The sequence below is a fragment of the Herpailurus yagouaroundi genome, unplaced genomic scaffold (genome assembly GCF_014898765.1).
Source record: "Herpailurus yagouaroundi ecotype Mexico unplaced genomic scaffold, PumYag 182, whole genome shotgun sequence".
NCBI classification, from domain to species: domain Eukaryota; kingdom Metazoa; phylum Chordata; class Mammalia; order Carnivora; family Felidae; genus Herpailurus; species Herpailurus yagouaroundi.
In genome coordinates this window covers 48086034-48106739 of record NW_024412413.1, presented here as the reverse complement: position 1 = coordinate 48106739, position 20706 = coordinate 48086034, and the positions used below count along the sequence as shown (strand labels likewise).

The following is a 20706-nucleotide window of genomic DNA, read 5'->3' as shown; positions in this document are numbered from 1 at the left end:
TCGAGCATAGTGTAAACCAGGGTTAGCAAGCTTTTTCTGTAAAGGATCAAATAGTGACTATTTTAGGCTTTATGGGCTAGACAGTCTGTCACAACCACTCTGCCATTGTATAATTCTATATCACATTGCACAGTATAAAAATGAATGGGTAGGGGTACCTGGCTGGTTCAGTCAGAAGAGCACACAATTCTTGACTTTGGGGTTGTGAGTTCGAGCCCCACATTGGTGTAGAGATTACTAAAAAATTAAATTTTAAAAATATATATTACTTTAAAAATGGGTATGCTTGTGTTCCACCAAGCTTTATGGACACCAAAATACAAGTTTCATATAATCTTAATGTATCATGAAATATTCACCATTTTTACCCCAACCATTTAAATATGTAACACCCAATCTTAACTCTCTGGCCATAAAAAACCAGGTGGCAGGTTGGATTTGGTTCCCTCACCATCCCTCCCTGATGTAAACTAACTCTCTTAAATCTGAAAGGTGAAAAGGATTAAAAATTGAAAACATCTATCAATGTTAACAAGCTTACTGAGTGATGCATTAGTCAAAGGGAGAAAAGGGTATCAGTGGATGATAGAAAACCAATAGGTTTTTTTAAGGACAAAAATTTTAACTGTCCTAGGGGGTCAACTTGGAGTAAGTAGGAAATTTTGTTTTTTAATAAACTGAAATATTTGGGATTGATCCTGGTCTCTATCAACACATTATGTAAGAGGGTATTGGTCATCTCTACTAGTGGAGGGGGAAAAATCGAGTGAAAGCTAAGACCTGAAAATGAGCAGGCAGGGCAAAGATAAAGTAAATGTCTCCATGAGAGTTCACAAGACTTTGTCCCGGACAGTCAACGTCCAATTAAAAACAGCTTTTTAAAATTCAACAAAAGGAATGTAAGTCTTCCTCGTAATACTAAATAAATAACGTTTAAAATTAAAATAGCAATAAAATATTATTTAGTAATATAATGGTAAGTAATCAAAGAAACAAAACCCGAAAAAGCTGAATGTAGTTGCCTCCCGGGAAAAAAGTGGTGAGGTTGGTGAATTGTCTTTCTTTATTAGTATATAACACTTTAAATTGTGTATATGTGGTACTTTCAGGCAAATTTCAAAAGTTTAAATTTAAGAAAAATTAAACGCACGAGCAAGAACGCCGTTGCTATGGCAGCCCGACGTCCCGAAATCCCCTTTGTTCTTCGGGAGCTCAACTGCCAACCTGCCCCGCTGCAAGCTAGATGTCGGACCCACCCCTTCCAGGTCTCTGGCAGGCGAATCCACAGAGGGCGGGGCGCGAGCCGAAGCCCCGCCCCCCAGCGCAAGGAGCCGCGCTTCCGACCGCGTTGCTCCACTCAAAGTGGCACCACTCACTGCTCCAGCTGGCGGCGCCTGGCCCGAGCTTCGCGCTGGTCGGAGCTCCGCCCCCTGCAGTAGAGCGTGTGCCGTCATTTCCGGCTTCTCTTACCTCCGGTCCCGGGCGTGAGCTGTGAGGGGTTAGCGTGTGTGCCGAACTCCACGGAACCATGGTGAGTCTGGCCCCACTAGCCCTGTCTAAGCCCCGCCACGTCCCGCCGTGCCCTGCCGCCTCGCTGTCCCCTCTGTTTTCCCTTTGCCGCGGACTCCTTGTGTCTGTCTCCTTAGGCCGCCGCACATGGCGCGGGCCGCGGCGTGTGGCCTGCGCCGGGCCCGTCGGTGAAGCCCTCCATGCCTAGCAGGGGGAGGGGCGGGCCTCCATGCCAGCGTCTTGGGCCTACTAGGCCTCTCCGCAGTACCAGAACCCGGGGCCCGGGGCTCAACCCAAGCGAAGAAATTTCTAGTGCCCCGGGCGGGTCGGCGCGGCAGGCCGCGCCCTCTCTTGGGGAGGAGCCTATGGCGACCGGGCTGGAGGGACCGGACGGTGAAGATGGAGGCGGGTCGACCGCGTTGCCTCGTCCACTGGGCGGTTGTTGGGCTAGTGGCTTACAACTCTTGCCTGCCTTATGCTTAGCTTAAAACCATTTTAAGTCTTGCCATGCTTAACAGTCTCTTTGGTATAGAATTTTTACTCGCAGAGCCCTAGTAGATCCCAAAAGCAAGGTCGTCTTGCCGTGCAGCTTGCATAAGTCCCTCACCCCCCCCTTAAGTAAATGCCCCAGTGATGGAGAACGTCACTTTTTTGGAAAATTATGTTATGCTGTAAATTAAACTTGTCTTTAATATCTGCATATTTTATCTCCATGCATCTGAATATACCTGTTAAATATTGGTATTCAAACTGATTGTTGATTTTCCTTTTTAGGCGTCCCTTTCCCTCGCACCTGTTAACATCTTCAAGGCTGGAGCTGATGAAGAGAGAGCAGAGACCGCTCGGCTGGTAAGCCTTGTTCTCCCATTCTTTTAAAGATTCGATTGTACTTTTTGAATTTTTAAGATTGTAAAATTGATTCTTCTTCCCTTCAATCTCTGATTTTTACTCCAGTCCTCTTTTATTGGTGCCATCGCTATTGGAGACTTGGTAAAGAGCACCTTGGGACCTAAGGGCATGGTAAGGAAAACTAGGAATTTTTATGTTTTGATATTGTTTTAGAGCCGTTGGTGGAAATACAAGTAATAACTCAATTTGGGGGGTGCTTTTTAATGTTGGAAAGTTAACTCTTAATTACACACGTAAGATGTGGATATATTCTTCTTGCTAAAAATGAAAACAGTGCTTATAAAGCTAAAGTTCCCTTGGATCACCATCCTGGATCCTCCCCAGTGACAACCACTGTTATATCTGGATGTAAGTCTTCCCAATATATTTTAGATTATCTGTGCGTTATGTGTTTTGTTGCATATATTTTGTTTTATCATAGGCACTATGCGTGTGTACTTTATCTGTAGGTAGCTTTTTAAAATTCCTTTCAGCATTAATGTTTAAATTTTATTTATGACCACATTGAGGGACATTTAGTTTGCTTCCACTGTTTTTGCTATTACAATGCTGAGACAACCTCGTTAATATTTCCCTGTTCTAGTGTTTTTAGGGGTAGACACCAGGATTTGCTTATGGAGTATATGCATTGAAAAATTTGAATGGATACTGCCAAATAGCCATCCAGAGTATTTACACATTAACAGTATATGAGAATACGGGTTGACCCATGCATTTTTCCAGATATATTTATATCTTGAACCACATATTTATTATTTATTCCTTTTAGGATAAAATTCTACTAAGCAGTGGACGAGATGCCTCTCTCATGGTAACCAATGATGGTGCAACTATTCTAAAAAACATTGGTGTGGACAACCCAGCAGCTAAAGTTTTAGTTGGTGAGTATGAGGATAAGGTTTCGTTAACATTTTGAAACACATTTTTAAATAGGTTGTGTTGATGAACTATACTTGTGATTAATTGATGTCTACTTTTTAATTGTTATCATTATTACAAGCTTCTGGAGTACCATGCATTTATTAATGATAAAACATTTCAGACTGAGAATTTCCAGAGTTTGTCAGGTGAGGAAACCTAGATAAGTGAGATTCAGATTGGTGGTGGGTATGTTTAGAGAATTAGGTAAGCTATGGAGAAGTAATTTAGAATGCAGAATCTCATAAGAATGAGCTAGTAACTATAGCTTCCTTTTTGTAGATATGTCAAGGGTTCAAGATGATGAAGTTGGTGATGGCACTACCTCTGTTACTGTGTTAGCAGCAGAATTGCTAAGGGTAAGAATATCTGAGCAACTTCAACCTCCTTTTATTGTTTTTTGCTCTTGGACCGGAAGTCATTGGGTCCTGCTTCAGTTTATTTGTTTTGAGAGAGCGTGCATGCACATGAGCAAGGGTGGGGGAGAGAGAGAATTGCAAGCAGGCTCTGGTGACAGAGCAGAGCCCAAAGTGGGGCTCAGTCCCATGAACCAGGAGATTATGACCTGAGCTGAAATCAAGAGTTAGATGCTTAACTGACTGAGCTACCCAGGAACCCCTTTATGTCTTTACTGTTGATGAATGTTTTCTGTTCTTTATTAATAGGAAGCAGAATCTTTAATTGCAAAAAAGATTCACCCACAGACCATCATTGCTGGTTGGAGAGAAGCCACAAAGGCGGCAAGACAGGCTCTGTTGAATTCTGCAGTTGATCATGGGTTGGTATACCAAAATAATGCTATTTTTAAGTATTTAACATTTCTTCTTTGTTTATTTTTGAGAGATTTAGAGAATCTTACAAGCAGGCTCATGCTTGGCACTGAGCCTGACTCAGGGCTCAGTCTCATGACCGTGAAGTCATGACCAGAGCCAAAGTCAGGAGTCAGATGTTTAACTGACTGAGCCACCCAGGTGCCCCTTAACATTCTTTTCAAAATATGCTCCATACAGAAAGTCTGGAGAATAAAAGCATTTACAAACATGACCCTGTTGCCTCATCCTGCCCTGATAACAAAACAAACCCTCCATGTTACGCTTCACATACAGGCTGAGTTTCCAGTTTCCTGTGTATATAATCACACAACACACAGAAACAAATAGTATCGTGTAGAGAATTTTACAGCTTCTAACTTAGTTGAATAATAAGGATATTTCTGAGTGTTAGTATTTTCTGCATTATTAGTTTTAATAGAGGTATGCATTTGATGATAGTATAATTTATTTGTGTTTGGAAATCTGTGTTTTGATTGATAATTTTTAGTTTTATAGTAATGTGACAAATCTCTTTCCTAAAAAAATGTTTCAAGAAGTATAATTGGTGGGTCCAAAGGTATATGTGTATTTTAAGGCATTTTTATTTACAAGTAACTCTCTAGAAAACATTAATTCTCACTCCCAATATCTGTATAGCAATACCTATTTTTCCATGCTCTTGGAGCATTTGCTATTTTTTTGTTGGCTTATTTGTTTTTTGGTATTTTGCCAGATAGGTGGGAAATTAGTAACTTTTAATTTCGCATTTCTTGATTATTGGTGGTGAGCTCTAATTCTTTTTCTGTGGCTTAGAGCCCTGACTGGGGTGAAATGATCTACTGACACCTATTTGGATAAATTTCAAAAAGAAAAATAGGATTGATCTCTTTGGAGAAGCATTTTAAGAACTGGCATGAGTCTTCTGTTTTTTTGTTTTTTGTTTTTTTAGTTCTGACGAAGTTAAGTTCCGTCAGGATTTAATGAACATTGCAGGAACAACATTATCCTCAAAACTTCTTACTCATCACAAAGACCACTTTACTCAGTTAGCTGTAGAAGCTGTTCTCAGACTGAAAGGCTCTGGTAATTTGGAGGCGATTCATGTCATCAAGAAGCTAGGAGGAAGTCTGGCAGATTCCTATTTAGATGAAGGTATGTATATGTTAAATATGGGAAAACAAGGTTTGATCAGATGTTGAGGGCTAAATAGTGAATCCTGTTTTTAGCTAGACAGGACTAGTGACACTTCACAAAGCCAGAAAACTTGTCTTTAAGAATACAAATAATATAATAACCATTTTTGTCATTCTGATCCATTTATTATGTGTAACTGTGTGCTTCGTCTCACTCCATCCCAGCATTTCTTTGATAATCTCTAGGTTTTACTTATGCCAAGAAGTTATTACTTGCAGTTTCTAATAAAGAGAAATTGTAGTCGTAGTGGAAATCAGCTACTCTGAAATAGCACTTTTTCCAGGAAGGGTTTGTGTTAAGTCATATCATTTAGTTGGTGTAGGTATTGAGGGTATAGTTGCTGGTGTTTGTTAAAGTGATACAGAAGTGTTAGCAATTGCTATTTTCTTACTAATAGTGTATTTTGTTCTTAGAGTATGAATTTTTCAAAACATCTTTACATTGTATTTACTTCACAAAATGACTTCTGGAGTGGAATGTGTAGGCGTTCTCTTCTATAGAGGAGAAACAGGAACAAGTTGTGTTTTACCAGTTATTCGTACTTCATTTATAGGTCATTTGTATTTCAAGGCAGTAACAATTCTGAAAATACTCTGTGTTGAATTTATCTATGAGGGCTGTGTAGCATTTCTAAAAGAGGCTAGTGGGTAGGTAAGGATAATGAAAACAAAGATAGCTACCATTCTTGAATGCTACATTCTTGAATGTTCTGTGCCAAGCATTCTAATAGGAATTTAACTTAAAATTTTATTTATCCCTCATTATGTTGTTGACCCAGTGATTGAGAATTAGGTTCATCTTAATAGGGTGGAAAACCCAACATGAAAATGGAAAAGGTAAAAGTTATGCATGCCTCTAAAAGAAGCTTGGAGAGAGAGTTCCAAATCCTCAGGCCTCTAGGCTGGAAACGAGCATGTGTGCCACTGGTGATATTCCTGTTTTACAGATGACTAGCTAAGGTTGATTAATTTGTCCAAGAGTGTGTACATAGCCTATAAGCAGCATGAGTATGATTGGGGCAGGTTTGTCTGACTCCATTATACATGACTTTCTCATTTTCTTAACCGGCTTCAGTGCTTCAAAAAGTTCAGTAATCTCTAGCAATACCTTGTTTTTCTGAATCCTCAGTTTTTCTGTTGTGTTGGCTTTAAAGGAATGAAAGTGGATTTATTAGCATTATGTTGTAATCCACATCTGCATATATTGTTTATATGTGGAACAAAAGTTTCAAAATACTGTGTTTATTCTTAAAAGTTTGTGCTGTACTCTTACATTTCCACCTGCTAAATTGATTTTTATGATCACTGCTTTAATGGAATGCTTTATAGGTTCTAGGAGCTTGAAGAATTGGACTCAAATGTGTTCTTTGAAAGTAATTTGATAAAGCAGACATCTATAGAAGATTTATCAGTATAGCTTTGAAGTATTTAATATAGTATTCTGTATTGTAGGCTTTCTGTTGGATAAAAAAATTGGAGTAAATCAACCAAAGCGAATTGAAAATGCTAAAATTCTTATTGCAAACACGGGTATGGATACAGATAAAATAAAGGTATGTTAATTACATTTCTTGGAAATCTAATTGTTAGCTGCTTTATAAACTCAGGCTGGGAAAAGCATAAGAGACTCTTAAAAACTGAGAACAAACTGAGGGTGGATGGGGGGTGGGAGGGAGGGGAGGGTGGGTGATGGGTATTGAGGAGGGCACCTTTTGGGATGAGCACTGGGTGTTGTATGGAAACCAATTTGACTATAAATTTCATATATTGAAAAAAAAATTAAACTAATAAAAGCAAAGTAATACAAAAAAAATAAAAGTAAGAAGTTTACTTTCCAAAAAAAAATAAACTCAGGCTGGGAATCACTTGCACTTAAAAAACCTAGAATATATATGAATGTATCCAAACATAATTTCAGTGTATTTATGTGAAAATGTTTATGTTGAGACTCTTAGGTGTTGTTTTTATGCTTTCCTTTGTTTTAGATATTTGGTTCCAGGGTAAGAGTTGATTCTACAGCAAAAGTGGCTGAAATAGAACACGCAGAAAAGGAAAAAATGAAGGAGAAAGTTGAACGTATTCTTAAGCATGGGATAAATTGCTTTATTAACAGGTCTGTATGTGGTTTTGCTAACAATAGTTATAATGTAATACATGATTTATGTCTTTGAAGGCTTATGGAAATACTTACTATTGAATTAGTGACTTGTTATTTAGAAACGTGTCTTTTCTGAATATAATTAGAATTTTATGGCAAGGCACTTTTATTATGATTTTGGCGATGTTTTATGTTAATACACTTTACTAAACCTTTTTTTATTAATAACAAAATAGTTAAAAAAAAAAAAAGTTTTTTGATGTTTGTTTATTTTTGAGAGAGACAGAGACAGAATGCAAGTGGGTTGGGACAGAGACAGAGGGAGGCACAGAATCAGAAGCAAGCTCCAGGCTCCTAGCTGTCAGCACAGAGCCTGACACGAGGCTCGAACTCACGAGCTGTGAGATCATGACCTGAGCTGTGAGATCATGACCTGAGCCGAAGTCGGATGCTCAACTGACTGAGCCACCCAGGCGCCCCACAAATAGTTTTTTGATTTGACAGTTACAGTTTTAGAGTTTTGGACTAATTGTGTGTGTGTGTGATATATATATCTGGTGGAGAGGTTCAATTCCCATATCAAATGGTGAGAGTTTGAAGTGGCAAAAAATTAATACCAAAGAAAACAAGAATGAAGAGACCAAGTTTTAGATAAGAATTTTGTCTTGTGTTTTTTAAAATCATTTATTTTGATTTTTTTAATGTTTATCTTTGAAAGAGAGCACAAGCAGGGGAGGGGCAGAGAGAGGGAGACACAGAATCCAAAGCAGGCTCCAGGCTCCAAGCTGTCTGCACAGAACCCGATCAGGGCTCGAACTTACGAACCATGAGAGAGTGACGTGAGCTGAAGTTGGATGCTTAACCGACTGAGCCACCAGGCACCCTAAAGTTTGTTTTTGAGAGAGTGCATGCTTGTGCACAAGTAAGGTAGGGAGGGACAGAGAGAGAGGAGACAGAATTCCAAGCAGTCTCCATGCTGAGAGTCTGATGCGGGGCTTGAACTCATGAACTGTGAGATCATGACCTGAGCTGAAGTCAAGGGTCAGACACTTAACTGAGTCACTCAGGCACCTGTTTTCTTTAATTTCTGTGAAAAAGTGTGTGTACGCTTCTTCTGTGTATTCTTTTTTTGTCAAAGTTTATTTATTTTGAGAGAGCATGCACGCAGGGAAGGGGCAAGGTGGGGGAGAGAATCCCAAGTAGACTCAGTGCTGTCAGCACAGAGTCCAAGGTGGGGCTTAAACCCACGAACTGTGAGGTCATGACCTGAGCTGAAATCAAGAGTTGGATGCTTAACTGACTGAGTCACCCAGGCGCCTTTCCCCATGTATTCTTAATTGTTAGTGTCTAAGGCATTTTTGGGTTTTTTTTCCCCCCCACAAAGGCAATGGAACTTTTTTTTCAGTAAAACTAGAAAAGAGTCAATAAAAAGTCACGACTCTATCCACTCCAGTGGTCTGAGGCAGCGTAAAATGGAATCAGTGTCCAGGTGGCAGGCACTCCGGGCCCCGTAGCTTGCTTCCATGGCTCTCAGACCAGCTTCTATCTTTGGGGCCCTGATGTTATAGGGCCGAACATGTAGGATCCAATAGTAGTGAGGGCCATTTCCTGGCAAGGCCTAGAGGCAAGAACTCTAGACTGGAGTTTTGGCAGGGAGTCCTCGATTCTCTTCCAGGTTCAGGGGGCCTAAAACCACTGCTTTGAATTCAGTTTGCTCATTCCCACCTCAGGGCCTCTAATGTACCTAATTTTCCCTCTGGTTGGCTCCCTTGGATTGTTTTAAATGGTGAAAATGCCAAGAGGAACAACATGTTTCTGTCAGTGAACTTTGGTTAACTTTGACAGTTAATATTTGATGAAAAATAATTGTTCTAGGCCAGATGTTTGTGGGCTTTTTTTGTTTGTTTTAATGTTTATATTGTTAGAGCATGTGCAAGGGAGACAGAGAGAATCCCAAGCAGGCTCCATGCCACTAGCATAGAGCCCCACGCTGGGCTTGATCTCACAAATGTGAGATCATGACCTGAGCCCAAATGAAGAGTCAGATGCTTAACCCACTGAGCCACCCAGGCACGCTTGTGGGCTTTTTAAAAAGAAGTTTGTAAACTTCTGTGTGATCTGTGAATCTGAGAACATGCATTTTGCGTAACAGTGCTTTATAATGATTATTTTTAAAACTTTTTTAGCCTTTTTTTTTTAATTAAGTTTCAAACTTTTAAACATCTCCTTTTTATACTCCTGATAGAAAAATAATACCCCATTGGGCACCTGAGTGGCTCAGTTGGTTAAGGGCCTGGCTCTTGGTTTCAGCTTGGGTGGTGATCTCACATATTATGAATTCGAGCCCCCATTGGGCTCTGCGCTGACAGTGTGGAGCCTGCTTGAGATTCTCTCTCCCCTCTCTCCCCCCTCTGCCTCTCCTCCGCTTGTGCACCCTCTCTCTCTCAAAACAAACTTTAAAAAAATCTCATTTTGGAAAATAGAAACATATAAAGAAGGAACAGAGTCTAGGGTCTGACCTTCCTGAAATTCTTTTATTAAGCTGATCTGTGTGTGTAGTGTTCTAGCTTCAGTTTTTCACTTACAATGGCATGCTGTAAATTTTTGTAACTTGGTTTTTTTTCAATCTAATATATTTTTAAAATTGCAAAGTTCTCATAACTGGTAAATTGTGATCTGCACAAACACTCCCCAGTGAACATTAAGGTCATTGTCAGGTTTTGCTGTTCTCTAAAAATTTTTTTACAAATATCATTAAAATCTTTTAACATTTTTTTTTTTTTGAAAGACAGAGCATGAGAGGGGGAGAGGCAGAGAGAGAGGGAGACACAGAATCCGAAGCAGGCTCCAGGCTCTGAGCTGTCAGTGCAGAGCCTGATGCGGGGCTCGAACCCACAAACTGTGAGATCATGACCTCAGCTGAAGTCAGGTGCTTAACTGACTGAACCACCTGGCACCCCAAAATCTTTTAATACCTAAATTTATTTTCCTACTGTAGAGCCTCAGGAGTGGAATTAAAGCATGTGAACATTGACATGTTTTTTTTTGTTTGTTTTTAAGTTTTTTTTTTAATGCTTATTTTCGAGAGAGAGGGAAAAAGGGCAGGCAGAGAGAGAGGGAGACACAGAATGTGAAGCAGTCTCTAGGCTCCCACTGTCAGCACAGAACCCAATGTGGGGCTCAAACTCAGGAACTGTGAGCTCATGACCTGAGCCGAAGTCGGATATTTAACTGAGACACCCGGGCACCCCTGACGTGGTTTTTGATGCATTTTTTGCTACATTACTTTTCAGAATTATGGGTCTAGTTTATCCTATTAGTTAACAATATAAAATACCTGTTTTCAGTACTAGCATGAATGCACTAAGTTTTGTAATTTATAAATTATTGCATACGGAAGATACGGTAAAATTTGTATTGGTGAGGTAAAAATGGTTCCATGTTTTTTAGTCTGTTGAATTTTGGACTTGGAAATAACAATTTTGAACAATATTTTTATTTTATTTATAGGCAGTTAATTTATAATTATCCTGAACAGCTCTTTGGTGCTGCTGGTGTTATGGCTATTGAACATGCAGATTTTGCGGGTGTGGAACGCTTAGCTCTTGTCACAGGTATGGGGAAAAGGCATTAATTTCTTTTTTCTTTCTTTATTTTATTTATTTTTTTAAGTTTATTTTGATAAAGGGAGAGAGGCAGAGAGAAATCCCAAACAGGCTCCGTGAGGTCAGTGTAGAGCGCGATGCAGGTCTTGATCTCACAACCCTTGAGATCATGACCTGAGCAAAAAGGAAGAGCTTGACCAACTGAGCCACCCAGGCACCCTAAAAGGCATTAATTTCTAACAAACACTAATCGCTCTTGGATTTATTAAATGTTAGTGTATGGAACTTATTGCTGAGAGTACAAAGAAGTACCTTTAGGGGGCTTAGAAAATAAACCATTATTCTGAAATCTGATTTATGGTTTTTTGACATCTTTAGTTATGTTATTTTACTATATACCAAATTATATGCTAGGTTTGCCCTCTCTTTTTTTGTTACATTGTTTTAAAGATACTAGATCTTTTCTCACAAACCCACAGGACCATTGTTCTATACCTAAAGAAACAAAAACTTAAAAAAGGAGTGTTCCGTTTTATTTAGTTTATTTTTAGTGGTGAGTAGTCCAATGCTTTGTGCCCTGTGTGGTAGTAAGTTACAATAATAACCTTTATTGAACACTTAACTATATGTCAGAGAGTGGGTCAAGTGCTTGCACATTGTTTTTGTTAATTCATTTAAATTTGTGGAAGGAATCAATGTTGAACTAAGTGTGAAAACAATTCAGCAATGAATAATGAAAAGTTTCTTATACTCTAATATGCTTCGGTAGAGGTATGAGTTTCATAATCCCAGTTGTGTGGAATAAAAATATATTTATGAGTAAGATCACATCTACATCAAAATGACAGAGTGTAATTTGTTTATGTTGGGATAATAGTTTTTAAAGTAACCTTAAAGACGTAAGTGTAGCAACCTTTATTCTCTAATTTTTAGGCCCTTGAAAATAAATGAATATGTTGGAAAGGTGGTTTGGGATCTGGCAATGAGAATTTAAGGAGAGGGGTTTGAGATGTAAAGGCACTAGGAATGTTGAATTTTCAAGTGCCATGAGTATTAGAAATAAAAGTATACTAACTTGTAAAGGGTAGGATTGGTTTCATGTCAGAGTAACTTCTTCAGCCATTTTTAATAATTCTGAGAAGTGTGGTCTTCCGACCTAAAAAAAGACTTTTTTCTTTCATTAGTTACTTTGAAATGGGTTTATTCTTTCTTTAATTACTTTGAAATAGGTTTACTTTAAAGTTCTTTAAGAGCAATTACATACTTGATGCTTAAGGTAATAAAATTTAGGGTGTAATTCCTCCTTTAAGATAACAAAATTAAAGATATGACCTAAGAATTAAATGTGAATGATAGCACATTCATAGGATAAGTTGATCTCATAAGGACTTGATACATGAAATTGCCACATACACTCAGAGGAAAATTGACTGCACCAAGAACACCCAACTGCAAAGTTGATCTTACCCCGTTGGTGCCTCCTATCTTTAGCTTACTTGTTTTTAAGATGTGTGAAATTGGTTCTCATAAACATCAAGGATATACATACATATTTTTTCTAAGCCGGTATAGAGAAGTTAGTGAATTTAAGATAAGTGAAAATTCTCATAAGCCAAATTAGTCTCATTTTGGGGATGTGATGTCCCAAATGTATTGTGTCTCACATCTAGAACACAAAGCAGTCTCAGGAATTTGCCAATCAAAAGTCAAAAGAACTTCAGTTGTACGGATGAGTATAAATCAGTATAAAAATGACCCAGAGTCTTTTTCTATAATTTTTTTTGTAAAATAGATATAAAGCATCCATTATTCTGAGTTAAAAGAGGGGTTGGTTGATGGTAGAGGAAATCTACTTTATTAGATGAGAGTAGTGAGGTAGAGAAAGGGATTTTAAAATGGAAGTTGTAACTTTTGCCTAATTAAGGAGGAAAGGAAATGGCTGAACTTTTCAGTTTACACCATGGAAGATGGAGGGAAAATAGGAATAGAAATAAGACATAGGAGTAAAGTAAAATTTTTTTTGACATCTCATTAGGTTTGCTCTGGGAAATTTTCAGTATACGTTTTCCCTTTTTCTAGGCTTTCTGAGATTGTAGTTACTGTAATGATTAGCAGGTATCAGGTGCTCCTTTAAGCAGTTTCTAAGGTTTACATCTGTTGACATAGAATTAGTCAAATGTTCTTATGTTTTGAGAAATTGGATCATAAGGGTACTGGTTTTCTAGACAGGATTCAAAAGGGAATCTGAATTTAAATTCAGATTTAAAAATAGATGTTAAAGTCCCAGTTTAACCTTTGGGAAATAGTATTCTACAGTGTGCTGCACATACAGGTCTAAAGAGACTGCTTGGATTTGAATTCCACTTTACTAAATTTGTTAGTGCTACATAATCGTGAACAAGAAACTAAATATCTCTTTGCCTCAATTTTAGTATTTCCTAACAGTATCTGTGAGGGTTGTAAAGATTAAATAATTAGATTATGTGAAGTGCTTCAAAGTGCTTGGCATGTAGTAAGCAGTCAACTTTAAAAATGTCAGTTCATTAGTTCTTACTGGAAAACAGATTTTTAAATGTGCATTTAATTAATGTGTATTTATGTTCATAGGTGGTGAAATTGCTTCTACCTTTGACCACCCAGAACTAGTGAAGCTTGGAAGTTGCAAGCTTATTGAGGAAGTCATGATTGGAGAAGACAAACTGATCCACTTTTCTGGGGTAGCACTTGGTGAGTGATTATATAGATCCTGATTTAGGTTCCTAAATGTTTGATAGACTCTGTTGAAGTTAAAAGAAGTAGTTACACTATTTACTAGAATATGATGTGTCTTAATTCTTTTTTTTTTTTTTTTTCAACGTCTATTCATTTTTGGGACAGAGAGAGACAGAGCATGAACGGGGGAGGGGCAGAGAGAGAGGGAGACACAGAATCGGAAACAGGCTCCAGGCTCTGAGCCATCAGCCCAGAGCCTGACGCGGGGCTCGAACTCACAGACCGCGAGATCGTGACCTGGCTGAAGTCAGACGCTTAACCGACTGCGCCACCCAGGCGCCCCTGATGTGTCTTAATTCTTGAGAGGCATGATGTATATTAATCTCAGTTTCTTTTGAGATAAGCCTCATGTTAATCTTGCCTTTGTGAACAGTATATTCAATATGATTGTTTTCTAGGTACCTTAGAACTACTGTGAACATGGATTATTAGCAAAAAGAATGTACAACAGCAGAGGACATGTCCGCTTTTAAAACCAAAGAATAATTATAACCAATATCTACATAAAGATTAGAAGGCAAACTTATTTTTTATAACTAAGTGTTCACTGTGACCTAAGAATCTTATCTTTTAACTTTAGGTGAAGCTTGTACCATTGTTCTGCGTGGTGCCACTCAACAAATTTTAGATGAAGCAGAAAGATCTTTGCACGATGCTCTCTGTGTTCTTGCCCAAACTGTGAAGGATTCTAGAACAGTTTATGGAGGAGGTAAGCGTTTTAAAAATACTGAATGTGGTTTATTCAAGTATAGTAATGGTTTTGGCTTTAATGATTTTTAGAAAGTTTATATATAGTACTTTTGAGTTTAATTTTAAAATGTTTGACGTGTCTTAAGGGAAATCAGTAATTCAGGGTCTTGGAGATTAAATAAAATATTTAATTGGAATTTAATTTTAATCTGCAGGCTGTTCTGAGATGCTGATGGCTCATGCTGTGACACAGCTTGCCAGTAGAACACCAGGCAAAGAAGCTGTTGCAATGGAGTCTTATGCTAAAGCACTGAGAATGGTAAGTTGATAAAGAGATCTGAACTCCCATTTTGTGAGTATTGATGGTTTTTTATTTATTTATTTATTTATTTATATATATATATTTTTTTCAACGTTTATTTATTTTTGGGACAGAGAGAGACAGAGCATGAACGGGGGAGGGGCAGAGAGAGAGGGAGACACAGAATCGGAAACAGGCTCCAGGCTCTGAGCCATCAGCCCAGAGCCTGACGCGGGGCTCGAACTCACGGACCGCGAGATCGTGACCTGGCTGAAGTCGGACGCTTAACCGACTGCGCCACCCAGGCGCCCCTATTGATGGTTTTTTTAAATGAATACATTTTCCTATCGTAGACATGTTTGCCTTTTTGGCATTAAGAAAACTGGTTCACACCACTTAAATTTGATTCTGGAGTTTATCTTTTTTATGAGCAGTAATTAAAAGGAACAATTTTACATTGTTTCTAAATGTATAATTTTAAAAGGTGTCCTGGTTAGAAGTAAATCCACTTTCTTATAGAATATTTGCTATTTGTCTTTCTCACCTTGTAGTTGCCAACTATAATCGCCGATAACGCAGGCTATGACAGTGAAGATCTGGTGGCGCAGCTCCGAGCTGCCCATAGTGAAGGCAATACAACTGCTGGACTGGGTAAGAAATTGCATGAAAGCTTGCATTAATTTTGGTAGTAAGTTTACCAAGTTATTCTTTTTTTTCTTTAAGCTGAATTCTCATAATAACCATAAAAAAGTTTTCTGTGGCCCTTGCCTCTGTAATTGTTACATATTTTAGGAAAATGTTTAACTTAATATTCTCAACACTACCAGAACTGTTTGTCCATAAAGGGTATAAAACTAATTAGAAGATTTGTAACTAGTTTATTATGACTGTGAGATTGAAATACATAAACAGTACTAATATTTTCAGATAAGTGTAAACTTAATGTTAAGTTTCTTACAGTATAATCAACATTCAATTTTAATCTCCTAGGAAACTTACTGTGAGACATTCTTGAGTGTGGATCTTTGATACATAGATAAAAGTGGCCAAAAGGGCAGATTTTAATTCAAATTGAAAAATTTCCCAATGAACTGTCCAAGACAGGAATAGTAAGAGGGTAGATAATCCTGGCACTGCAGAAGAGAGGTAATGAAAATGATCTGTCAGAAGGTCAAGTAGGGATTCTCACAAGAAAAATAGATGACTTCTAAATTCTCTTCCAGTTTTAGGAGTCCATGGTAGGGGCACCTGGCTGGCTCAGTTGGTAGAGCATGTGACTCTTGATCGCAGGGTTGTGAGTTCAAGCCCCGCATTGGGTGTAGATTACTTCTAAAAATTAAAATCTTAAAAAAGAATCCATGGTAATTAGTGATAAGCACATCTTCTGTAGTAATTTTGCTTTTATTTTTATTTTTTACTATTATTTTGAGAGTGAGAGAATCCCAAGCAGGCCCCATGCTGTCAGCACAGAGCCCATCATGGAGCTCAGTCCTACGAACCATGAGATCATGACCTGAGCTGAAAGCAAGAGTTGGAGGCTTAACTGACTAAGCCACCCAGGTGCTCCCTGCAGTAATTTTACACATGTACGTACATATACACACGTGTATATATATGTACGTAGATAAAGATAGGTGATTGAGGGGTGCCTGGGTGGCTCAGTTGGTTAAGTGTCAACTCTTGGTTTCAGCTCAGGTCATAAACTTGCAGGTTGTGAGTTCGAGCCCTGTGTTGGGCTCTTCGCTGACATTGTGGAGCCTGCTTGGGATTCTCTCTCTCTCCCTTTCTGTCTGCCCCTCCCCAACTTGCTTTCTGCTTGTCTCTCAAAATAAATGAATAAACTTAAAAATGTTAAAAAAAACTGATTGAGTGTTCTATATTCATTTTCCATTATTTGACCTAATTGACCTTTTAATTTTCTCAAAGGCCTTGAGTGATAGGCTGATGAGAATGCTCTAATTAAATTGAGTGGTTGGGTCTTGTGATCTCATTTTTTATAAACATTAATTTTATTTGTTGTAAGTAATTAGAGATATTTTGATAATTTAGTTGCTAAAACTATAGTTTGGGGGTGCCTGGGTGGCTCAGTCGGTTGGGTGACTGACTTCGGGCTCAAGTCATAATGTCACAGTTGGTGAGTTCGAGCCCCACGTCGGGCTCTGTGCTGACAGCTCAGAGCCTGGAGCCTGCTTCAGATTCTGTGTCTCCCCTTCTCTCTGCCCCTCCCTTGCTCATGCTCTATGTTTGTCTCTCTCTCTCAATAATAAATACATGTTTTTTAAAAAAAAAAACAACTGTAGTTTATTTAGTAAATACTGTGTCTTTTTTCAGATATGAAGGAAGGTACCATTGGAGATATGGCAGCACTGGGTATAACAGAAAGTTTCCAAGTAAAGCGACAAGTTCTTTTGAGTGCAGCTGAAGCAGCAGAGGTGATTCTGCGTGTGGACAACATTATCAAAGCAGCACCAAGGTATTGTAGCACTTTAACACACGTTTCTTAGAAAAAATTGTTTTTTAAAATTATTATTGTTTTTTAATGTTTACTTAGCTTGCCCACATGAGGGAGGGGCAGAGAGAGAGTGAGAGAGAGAATCCCAAATAGGCTCTGCACTGTCAGGGTGCAGCCCAATGTGGGGCTTGATCCCATGATCTGTGAGATCATAACCAGAGCTGAAATCAAGAGTTGAATGCTCAACCAATTGAGCCACTAGGTGCCCCTCTTACAAAAAAATTAACACAGAAGCAAAAAATAGATAACTGGGTATGTTTGGTAATTGTAGTTGATAGAGCCATTTCTGCCTAACTAAAAGTATTACGCATGTTATTTAAAATCTGTAGTCATAACTCTTAAAGTCAAAAAAGTTCAGGGAGAGAGGGGTACAGGTAACACAGGAGAGCTCTCAGAATTGACATAAAGAGGCAGGCTTGGAAAGGTTAAGAACCATACTGCATGGGGGCGAGGGCTGTAGTAGTAAGAATGAATGTCTTTTTACCAGGATGAGTCTGCTATAGTCCTCTATCCTGGGTACACTTTTTCATATAGGTAATCTTAAGTACATGATGTCAAGAGTTCCTTATATGTTCCATTTCAGCAGTTTTTTTAAGGTGTCAAATTTTTTCAGAAACTCATTCACGTAAAAAATGGTTAGCCAGAAAATCTTAACTTCTGAAGATTTAGTTAACTTAATTGTTCTTACTAGTAGTTGTGAAAATATTAATTTTACCTGTTGAAGTGGTGGTTCATGAAATTGAGAGGGGATGGTGGCCTGCACCAGGAGAGAAGAGGTGAGGGTGGTCAGGAGGTGTTGATCATAGATTTTGAAGGTGGAGCCCGCAGAATTTGATGATGGGCTGCATATAAGGTATAAGGAAAAGGAATGAAGGATAATCCAATCCAAGGTTCTTGTTGGGAGAAATAAAGTTTCTCTTAGTGAGTCTCTTGTGAATAGAAGCAGAGAAGTGGGATGGTAGCTAGAGAATGTGTGGGTCTTTACTGTGAATGTTGAGTGCTATGTGGAGTGATCTTGTAGGGGTAGATGAATGCAGAAGGAGGGAGCAGCCCACTGAGTAGCTGTGAGAAGGAGTGGGAGAATGAGAGGGGGGTGCTGGTTTTAGTTGGAAGCATGGGGAGTTCATCCCTGGGAACAGGAGGGAAGTAGGAACATCATTAGGAAATTGCACCTTAAATGGACTAAGGTACAAGGAATTTCTTTGTGCAGATCGTGCAGCATCCACTTGAGTGCTTTTTTCTATTACATCACATTACTGTTAGAAAGAGGAAAGAGTAGAAAGTAGTGATTTGGATGTGGAAAGAAAAGGGGGAAATGGTATTTAAATCTGTGGTGTAGTAGAAGGCCTGGGCTGAAAATAGTTTTTCTATGGTAGGGAAATGAGCCGTCATTTTGAAATGGAAAGTTGGTGAGGGAAGGAGAAGTTGAAAGTTTTGGAAGCTGTGCCAGCAGAGATGGTTGTGCAGTTCTGTTTTCTACTGTCTTTAATAAGCAGAATGATAACAAAAGGAAACTGGTCTGTAAAGTTTTCCTAATAGGCCACATAATCATGCCTGCCCTCATAAATCTTTGCGATGACTTGACACCCTCAACCACATTTGTAATATGTTCCTTGGTATACCTCATTTGATCTGATACCACTGTTTTAGTGGTTTAAGTGTCTGTTAAATTTAGTAGACGTTCTCAGTAGTTACAGTAAAGAAACATGAATAATTTTGTTTAACTCAGCCTTCCCAAACATACTGGTCTGGGGACTCTTCATACCCATTATTAACCAGCGGACTCTTATTCCATTCCAGACCAGTTGCCCTGTGAACTGTCACAGCTTGATAAGTTTCTATATTGACATCTTTTAGCATCCTTTAGTCCTACTCCCATAAGCTTCCAAGGTTGAAAGATTTATTTCCTTATATGGTCCCAGTATACTCTTTCAGTGTTTTTAGACTTTGTCTGCTTCTCTGGAATGATTGCTGTGTTTGTCTTTAGAAGCAGTGCTTATACAGGCAGTAAGTAAAATTCTGTTAGTACCTCTGCCATGCCTCCTTCCTGAGAGATTTGTTATTTTCTCACCAAAGAATAAAAGTTTAACATCTAAGATGTATATGAAAGGCACTGTTGACATACTTTAGTGAGTTTCCCAGCTTACCTACTGGCATTTGTTTTCATTCGTTTAGAATAGCAAGAAAAATAGAGATTTTTAATCTGGAGGCCCCAAAGTCTTGTCATTCTACATACAACTTGTGGTTAAGAGTACCTGTCTTTGCCTTTGACTAATTTAGTAGTAGAATTCCCTAATGCATTTGCTGAAAACATGCATTAACCTTTTAATGGAGAATATGTATTTGTTAAGTAGGTTGTTGGGATGAGAAATAGAGTATTGCTAAATACCTACAGGTCTTCACGTTCCATGGATTTGTAATGTCCTCTTACTAGTATAGTAATAATTGAGGGATATTAATTATGAGGTAGAAACAGCATCTTTTTTTCTTTTTTTAATTTTTTTTTTCAACGTTTATTTATTTTTGGGACAGAGAGAGACAGAGCATGAACGGGGGAGGGGCAGAGAGAGAGGGACACACAGAATCGGAAACAGGCTCCAGGCTCTGAGCCATCAGCCCAGAGCCCGACGCGGGGCTCGAACTCACAGACCGCGAGATCGTGACCTGGCTGAAGTCGGACGCCCAACCGACTGCGCCACCCAGGCGCCCCGAAACAGCATCTTTTTTACAGAGAATTGGTTATAATGGTTTTAATAAAATTAAGAATTTAGCTGTGTTTGTATTTGCTATTAATCTTTGGTTACATGCTTTTCATTTTTATCATTGCCTTTTTCTTAAGTGTTTGTTTTATAATCCTTGCAGGAAACGTGTCCCTGATCACCACCCCTGTTAAACATTCCCATGTGCTGTTGAGCTCTGGACCAGGTAGTTCATAGCAAAGTTGTGTTTGAAAGACTTCCACCTGTTAAAGAAGACTGTGGTATTGAAGTTTATCTGTGGCTCTTGTATCCTTACGTTTGGACATTTAACTGACCATCTATTTTAACATTGGTCTAATTTATTTGCTGTTTCATTTTCCATAAAACTCAGTTGATTTAAAAGTTCATTTCTCATATCGTGCATCAAAATAAAAATTTGAACAATTATCTGTTCTCACCTGTCTTAGTGATTTGTACCCTGTTTTTAATTATTTAATGGGAGCAAATGATTATACTCTGTATAGAGTTGTTCAGCTTAACTAATGATTGACCTTACCTGATTATGAAATAATTATCAAGTCCAAGTCACACATGATAAACATAGGTTAATCTCTTGGTTTTTAATCCTATATAACTTATTAGCCATTTAATTTTGTTTAGTGAAAGTACTCATTTAATTTTGTATAGT

The 20706-nt window shown here is 38.5% G+C and overlaps 1 protein-coding gene across 1 annotated transcript; it reads left to right on the top strand.

Annotated features, from left to right (window-relative positions):
• Window positions 1–1401: 1401 nt before the first annotated feature.
• On the top strand, window positions 1402–20465 carry CCT2 (chaperonin containing TCP1 subunit 2). Its single transcript, XM_040491453.1, has 16 exons — window positions 1402–1531; window positions 2284–2358; window positions 2464–2529; window positions 3188–3299; window positions 3619–3695; window positions 4002–4114; window positions 5098–5300; window positions 6794–6894; window positions 7327–7454; window positions 10950–11053; window positions 13652–13771; window positions 14397–14525; window positions 14722–14825; window positions 15359–15458; window positions 17139–17280; window positions 20182–20465. The coding sequence occupies exons 1-16, from the start codon at window positions 1529–1531 to the stop codon at window positions 20210–20212; spliced, it is 1608 nt and encodes a 535-aa protein (XP_040347387.1). The 5' UTR covers window positions 1402–1528; the 3' UTR covers window positions 20213–20465.
• The last annotated feature ends 241 nt before the right edge of the window (window positions 20466–20706 follow it).